The sequence below is a fragment of the Leptinotarsa decemlineata genome, unplaced genomic scaffold (genome assembly GCF_025532065.1).
Source record: "Leptinotarsa decemlineata unplaced genomic scaffold, Ldec_3_MD MMD2_P_RNA_scaffold_2, whole genome shotgun sequence".
NCBI lineage: Eukaryota > Metazoa > Arthropoda > Insecta > Coleoptera > Chrysomelidae > Leptinotarsa > Leptinotarsa decemlineata.
The window spans coordinates 19,807,172-19,816,005 of NW_027412529.1; the positions used below are offsets into that span (position 1 = coordinate 19,807,172).

Sequence of the window (8,834 nt, forward strand, 5' to 3'; positions counted from 1 at the left end):
TTGGTAAATGAGCCCATATAACATTGGCAAGAATTACAGAATCGAGAGATCTGGATATTATCTTTGATGGATAACTAACGTTCTCGTAACATATCGAACAAATAACATCCCGTGCAATAAAAATGTCAGAATTTGTTATCAGTAATAGCAAAGACTTCACTTTAGAGGCAATTAGCTCTATATATTATTCATTGGTCGGAAGCAAACTGGAATATTGTAGCTCCATATGGAATATATATATATATATATATATATATATATATATATATATATATATATATATATATATATATATATATATATATATATATATAATATATATATATATATATATATATATAATATATATATATATATTATATATATATATATATATATATAATATATATATATATATATATATATATATATATATATATATATATATATATATATATATATATATATATATATATATGGGGTCAAAATATCACCAGTACTTCATATAACTTTTTTTCCTAAAAGTCTTCGTAACCAAGTTACGGGCCCTCGAAGTTACAAAATAAAAAATGGTTTTTTTTGATAACTTTTCAAGTGAATATTCAAAATCATCCAAATTTTGGTAATTGACTAAACAAATGAATTCCGTCGATGAGCTTTCATGCAGGAGTCAGTTGTTTTGCTACAAAGTCAGGAACGGACTACCCCCGATGGTCCACACCCCAAAACTTTGAAATGACAGATATTTTTCAATATTTTTCAACAAAATAAGGTTACTTGAACAATTTTATGTATAAAAGTACTCGTGTGGAAAGTCGATCGGAGGAACGAGTCTTGATAAAAATGTAGTTCTACTCGACGACATCAAACCCGCTCGTCCACCATTATTTGAAATGAATAATTATCAAAGCAGAAATAATAATGATAACGTTAATTCAACAACATTTATAACAGGAATCATACAAAGTATGCTAAAATGAAGTCGTAAACAAAAAGTACAGTACCCATATGGAAGTTTAAGTCACAATTGTGATAGCAGATATTTTTTCAAAAGAAATATCAAGTTCTGTATATTCGTGGTGTTTTTAAACTAACAAGCTACTCTACTATGAAATATCGAATTCATTCCATATTTTGTATGTACATAATACGTGTGGAATAATCACGTTTCGTGTTGATCAGTTATCTGAATCTCATGAAACTCAACATTCGAATGTTTCAAATTCTTCTTCACAGCTAAACTGTTGAGGAGTTTCACTGATAATTATAATTTTATGGGAGAAATTCTTTAACACGAATCTAAATTTAGCTGAAAAAACGGACATCGGAAAAATATTTACTATACTAATAAAAAGCAAACGAATAAACTACAAAAACGGCTGCACATGATCAGGTGAAAAATATCCAGGGAATAATTATGTTCCATTTCTTTCACAGATGTTGACAAAAAAACCCTTTAGAAAGTTTTGATAAAAAATGAGAAACTGGAATGCGATTTTGTTTTGTTGAGTGGTGCGTTGTCATATGACTATCATTGTATTGTCAATATTCTATAGGATATTTTGAATTTTTTTGATATGGCCGAACAGTTTACATTCAATGAATATGCAGATATGCATGTATTTTATGGACGAGCATTTTGTAATGCTGCAGAAGCTCGTCGTCTGTATTCCGAGCATTTTCCCAATCGAACGGTACCGTCAAGAGAAACATTCGAGCGTGTCGATCGCAGCTTGAGGAAGACAGGTATGTAATAATTGATAATTAATTTGAGCACGTTGTTTTATTTCGATATTATTGTAGGTACAGTTTTGCCAAAACGAGGTGGTGAGGGCGCTCCTAGGACTGTACGTACCGTTGTATTGGAGAAAAATATTTTGGAAGCCGTCGCTGATGATCCTTCAATGAACATCAGAAATCTATCAGAACAGTTCCATACATCCAAGTCCACTATTCATAGAATAATTAGGGAACAACTGCTCCACCCATTTCACATCCAGAAGGTACATGCCATGACACCGCAAGATTTTCCAGCACGACTGGAATATGCCAATTGGTTCATGGATAGGCAAAGAGAGGATATGACTTTTATTAATCGAGTTTTATTCACTGATGAAGCAGGTTTCAGTAGAGATGGAGTTATCAACTCTCATAATCTCCATATATGGGCCGAAGAAAATCCCCATGGGATATTGCAAACCAAACACCAACGGAAATTCAACGTGAATGTTTCGGCTGGTATCATAGGAAACCATCTTATAGGACCATTCGTTCTACAGGACCGATTGAATGGAGAACGTTATTTGGAGTTCATTCAGAACGATTTGAATGGACTTTTGGAACATGTTCCATTGCAAACCCGAAGAGATATGTGGTTTATGCATGATGGCGCTCCTCCTCATTTTAGTTTGATTGTGCGTGACCATCTGAACCATATTTTCCACAATAGATGGATTGGTAGAGGTGGGCCATATTCATGGCCATCGCGGTCTCCGGATTTAAATCCATTGGATTTCTTTCTGTGGGGGCATCTAAAAAGCCTTGTTTACGCTACACCTATTCATACAAGAGATGTATTGTTGAATAGAATAACATTACATCGTGAAGCCATACGAAACGACCCTGGAATGCTATTTCAAGTACAGAGAGGGTGTCTTCGCAGACTAAGAAAATGTATGGAGAGAGAAGGTGGTCATATCGAGCAGTTTCTGTAGCGGATTTTTCATTTCTGTTTGCTCTTGAGGCTCTTGAGTTTCGTTAGTTGAACGTGTTTGCATTATAAAATTCGTTATGAACATTTTACCTATCATTTCCATTTTCCTTAAAAACTAATATTTTCGAATAATGGTAGACATCTCAGGATAAATGTTGTTGAATTAACGTTATCATTATTATTTCTGCTTTGATAATTATTCATTTCAAATAATGGTGGACGAGCGGGTTTGATGTCGTCGAGTGAAACTACATTTTTATCAAGACTCGTTGCTCCGATCGACTTTCCACACGAGTACTTTTATTCATAAAATTGTCCAAGTAACCTTAATTTGTTGAAAAATATTGAAAAATATCTGTCATTTCAAAGTTTTGGGGTGTGGACCATCGGGGGTAGTCCGTTCCTGACTTTGTAGCAAAACAACTGACTCCTGAATGAAAGCTCATCGAAGGAATTCATTTGTTTAGTCAATTATCAAAATTTGGATGATTTTGAATATTGACTTGAAAAGTTATCAAAGAAAAACATTTTTCATTTTGTAACTTCGAGGGCCCGTTACTTGGTAACGAAGGATTTTAGGAAAAAAAGTTATATGAAGTACTGGTGATATTTTGACCCCATCTATACATTCCCGAGAGGAAAAGAGGAAGTCCAGGGACACCCTGTATATATAGATAGAGATTTTATCGAGTGTGTATGATACAAATCAAGAATGAAATAATTCGTGGACACAACACTCAAAAAAAAAGGGGGGCAAACCGCGGACACGTGTTTCTGGCTATTGGTCTCATCAGCGCGGTGCAGCCAAGTGTAAAGGTGGGCAACACTTGTTTGCCGAAAGCAGGAAACAACACATACGCACGGAGTCAACAACAGAAGCCAACCGCACATTTGTGGTTCCAGTTAGAAGACCTAGAATTCCTAGGCTACATCTAACATGACCACGTAGGCAGCTATAGCTACCTGCGTGACATCCGGGTCCAGGATATAGATACAGATAGAGATTTTATCGAGTGTGTATGATACAAATCAAGAATGAAATAATTCGTGGACACAACACTCAAAAAAAAGGGGGGCAAACCGCGGACACGTGTTTCTGGCTATTGGCCTCATCAGCGCGGTGCAGCCAAGTGCAAAGGTGAGCAACACTTGTTTGCCGAAAGCAGGAAACAACACATACGCACGGAGTCAACAACAGAAGCCAACCGCACATTTGTGGTTCCAGTTAGAAGACCTAGAACTCCTAGGTTGTTGTGTTGTGTCCACGAATTATTTCATTCTTGATATATATATATATATATAAGTACTATCTTGGTTTTTCTCATTTTGTCCTCAATCGAGGACCGCCTGCCCAGTACTGATGATGCCCAATAGGCTGAAACAGCTTCAAGAGGAAGATCCTCCTCTTGGAGATGATCACTTGGTGATCGAAACACGTACCGAAGTGTTGAAATAACGGCTTGGTGTTGGGAAAGAGAAAGACATTCCTCTAGAAGATTGATCACTTGGTGATCGCAACACGTGTCAAGGTGTTAAAATAACGGTTTGGTGTTGGGGAAGAGGAAGATATTCCTCTAGAAGATGATCACTTGGTGATCGCAACACGTGTCGAGGTGTTAAAATAACGGTTTGGTGTTGGGAAAGAGGAAGATATTTCTCTAGAAGATGATCACTTGGTGATCGAAACACGTGTCGAGGTGTTGAAATAACGGTTTGGTTTTGGGAAAAAATCCAGTAATATTTATTTCTTTGTGAAGGAAATGAAATCCGCCGCTACCATTGAGGCCTTTTTTTCTAGCAACAATGTTAGATCTCACAGATCCTACTTCAGTTTCGCAATACGAAAATGCAATTTTCATTATAACGACGAAATGACAGTAATTAGAGCTGAAACAATAATAATCGGTGCAGCCGTGTAAGCAGCTAACAACAAAAGTAAAAGATTCTGCTGACTCGAAATCTGGGAAGTTCTGTTTCTGGTGAGAACATGTACCCACCATATGATATAGATATTGAGAGTTGGGGTGCAATAAATATAATGATTTTTTCCAACACTTACTGTATTTCTCAATAGGACATTTGGATGTCTCGTATCATTCTCAAAAAATAACTTTCATACATTTCAGGGCGATTCAGGAGGACCTCTTGTTATTGACGGCGTTCAATATGGAATTGTGTCATATTCCAACGGATGTGCTGTAAAAGGGTATCCCGGAGTATACACCAAAGTTTCAGGATACCTCGACTGGATCGAAAAACATAGATGAAAAGAATTGAATGCCAGAGATATATCATAGACTTGCATATTTGATTATAATAGTTCTGTACGATTGTTGAATTTGAAAACAATAAAAAAATTCTTTCGAAAGAGTGGAATTATGGAATAAAAAGTATTTGGCTTTTCACTTCTCCATCTTCATAAAAAATGCGGAAAACTTCCGAAGAAGAAAAAAATTGATTTCAAGATGCGCAAAAGTATCAGAATCAAACTGGAATGAAAAGCCTTCTGAAAACAATTACTTTCTGATGAGCATTGAATTACCCATTGAAAAAGGTTTCATTTACAGGAACGCTGAACAACATGATATAATGAAAGAACATTCATATACATTTCCACTCACATGAAAATATATCAAACAGTCATAACTGAAGTTATGATTGTCTATATTGAACGTATTTTTTTTAATATCAAAATATCCAGAATAACCGTTTTTTTATTATTCTCAATTCCATTCTCTGTCAAATCGGAATTATTTCTCCTGTTAACATTACATTGTACAGGTTTATTTCAGTGTTAGTGCACCTGACATGTCAACAGCAACAACTGATTTCAATATGTAGTCATTGACGGATTTAGAAAAGGAAGTCCTAAATATCATAGTTTGCAATTAAAAAAACTCAACATTATTTTGCACAATGATTTTATCTTCTCTGACATGTGCTATTCAGTGAACACCATTTTGAAATTGACTAACTTCACCAATAGTAAAATATGTACATCCATTCAACTTTACTCTGCTTGGTAGCTGAACTTGACCGTGTAGCTTGAATTGAGTAGTTTGGGCGTAATGTAACCTGTTTGAATATGTGAATACTACGCCCAACGATTGCTGAGGAGAGTAGAGTGATGACCGCTACCTAGGACATTCCAAGTAAATTTTTAGTTTTCAGTACATTATCTACATCATTATTATATTTTTTTTACAGTTCAATATGAAGAATTTTTGTTGCCTATTTCATTTTCAAGTTTTCAGTTTCCAATTCAGTAACTCAATTTTTCCCATTTATTCTAGTTCATTTAGAGCCTCAGTATTACAAAGTAATATGTAATCCGTCATTTCGTAGTTGCGGCCATTTTGAATTCGCATCTTTCCAAAGAGTACTAGTCTAGCCTTGTCATTTGATACCCATATTGAGGTAGTTGTGAAGGAATATGTAATCCGCCATTTTGAATTCGCATCTCGCCCAAAGTCTACAACTATTCGACTGGTCAAGATCTATCATTTGATACCATTGTAACAAGCCTCGATCTTAGCGAAAAAAGGTGTTACATTCTTGGAGCTGGGATTCAAATGCCGGAGCTCATCGGAGGGATGCTGGGTAAAAGAATTCTCAACCGAGAATTGTATAATATATTTCCTTCAATTACGTAGACGGTGTAGCTTGTGGTCAAGAAGTATACTTTTGGTTCACAGTGATGAGGCAGGTAACCTTGGTTAGTTGCAAACTTATGAATTATTCACGGTTTACGTTTCAGCATCCCTTTATTGATTGTTACAGTTTTAGTTTGTTTCCTAAGTTTTATGTCTGGTACAAATATATGAGGAAAGATCTTGCTTGTCGTGGAGTTTACGAGTAGCCAGGTCGAGCTGCCAGCAATACGATATAGGTTCTTCGTAAGTGGTTCAGCCAAACAGTAGTACTGTTTTCCAAAGATAACCTGCTCCTGGAGTGGTATAAATATCACACTTCCAACAATGATGAATGGCCTTAGTGTACTGTTATAGTACTAGTCAAGTCTGGCATTCGATACCCATACTGAGGTATTTTTGAGAAAATATGTAATCCGTCATGTTGTAGCTGCAGTTATCTTGAATTTGCATCTTTTTTAAAGTTTACTACTATCGTTCTAGTTAAGCTCTGTCATTTCATACCCATATTGAGGTAGTTGTGAAAAATATGTAATCCGCCATTTTGTAGCTGAGACCATCTTGAATTTGCATCTTTTTTGAAGTGAACTACCAATTTTCTAGTCGAGTCCTGCCATTTGATACCCAATTTGAGGTAGTTATGAAAAAATATGATACAGAATTCATTGAATTTTATTGTCATCAAAACTAAATGTGTCTACCAAATATCAGATCAATCTGTCAACAGGAAGGGGGTAAAACTCCGAATACTAAATTCGACCGAAACAAACAAACAATTAGTGCAAGCTGAATAAAACCGTTTAATGAAAAGTACTTATTACTTTTCTTGTCCGATGAAATTACTTGAATGAATTCACTATATCGTATAGAAGTCATAAATATTTTTCCAATTTCATAACCTTTATCGATAACCAATGATGTTAGGTATACTTCTTAGCTCTAAAACATCACTTTGTTGAATAATGGCAAAATCAATATTTTCATGTCGAATTCCAAATTATCCATTTCTAAAAAATTGTGAAATAACGGTTCGAGAATATAAAATATATGCACCTCTATGACAATGACGACGACCACGTTCACTGCCTAAATTGGTAAATACTTGTTGCTGTCGTCTTGGAACTCAACAAATACTCATCATATATCCGAATACTTGAGGTTATCCTAAGATGTATATTTGAGCAAACTTCTTATTTTCGGCAAAATAAGATTCTATTTGACTTTTTTGCTTTTTTATTCAAAACAAAACTGACAATAATAATGGTAACTATATAAAACAATAAACAATCTCAACTTCAATACTGAACATCCTCCGGGGCTCGCAAATTACTCCTATGGCTTCAACAAAATTATTTTTGTGATGGCACGACGATAAACTCCTGTTGGTGTAGTCACTTCGACTACCCGTACTCTGCCATCGAGACCAGGAAAAATTCGCGTAAGTTTTCCTCTTGGCCATGAGTTTCTGAAAAACTCATCCGCAATAATAACGATGTATCCTTCTGAAACATCACTGCTATTCGATTTTGACGAAAATTGAATGAAATGTTTACTAAGGAATTCAAAAGGTCAGGACTTTTTAATAAATTTTCGTTCACATTGATTCCATCTATTTTGGCTCTGGCATCAAATACAAATCTGAATTTTCGTGGTTTATTAGGATGTTTTACCGCAAAGTGTGGCAAATACCAGGTTTGGTGAGACGTAACGGCGGCTTCTTCGCAAGTCAAAACTTTTGCGTATCCTTTTTCAACGAAATTTTCTATTTTTTTGGAATATTGCTCTCCAAAATGTTTATCAACAACAGTTGATATTTTCCTTCTTAGAATGCGTCTTCAACTCGAAAAAAAAAGTACTGAACATAACTCGAAGGACCAAACTTCTTATTTTCGGTAAAATAAGATTCTATTTGACTTGTTTGCTTTTTTATTCAGAACAAAACTGACACTTATAATGGTAACTATATAAAACAATGAACAATCTCAACTTCAATACTAGATGTGAAATTATTTCACAACAATGTCTAAAAACCCTGGTGCATCTAGGTACTCATACCTGCAAAAGTTTGGGAAAAAATGAGGGATTCATGGCTAACTTTTTATTAGGAGAGATCAGCGCCGTTTCAGATGGCGAAAGCAGTCTTTACAGTAAACTGTAATCATAGACCACACAGGGTATATTTGAATTTATACATAATTATAAATTCCACATTCATTTTTCATATTGTTCTTTTAGGATAACTTGAGAGTTGAGTTAATTAATTTGTTTGTGTTTTAAGTATTATTGACGAATTGTCAGTATTGAATTGAAAGATAAGTGTCTAAGTTCTAGTGAACTATTAGGTGAAGTTTCAACCCAAGCAAAGTTTTGAAGAAATTTCGTGTAATTTCTTGATATTTCATCCCAAGTGTTTGCAGATGTTATTATGTACTTAACACTGGTTGTTTATCGGAGCGACTTCCGCAAAACAGGTAGTGAGTATAAAGATACTA

General features: G+C 35.0%; 1 protein-coding gene across 1 annotated transcript in view; it reads left to right on the plus strand.

Annotated features, from left to right (window-relative positions):
• LOC111512922 (trypsin II-P29) overlaps positions 1–5,090 on the plus strand; it is a 29,824-nt gene extending 24,734 nt beyond the window's left edge. Inside the window, exon 5 of the mRNA XM_074185121.1 lies at positions 4,819–5,090. Coding sequence (XP_074041222.1) covers positions 4,819–4,959 — 141 coding nt within the window. The 3' untranslated portion in view covers positions 4,960–5,090. The remainder of the gene's footprint in view (positions 1–4,818) is intronic.
• Positions 5,091–8,834: the final 3,744 nt, after the last annotated feature.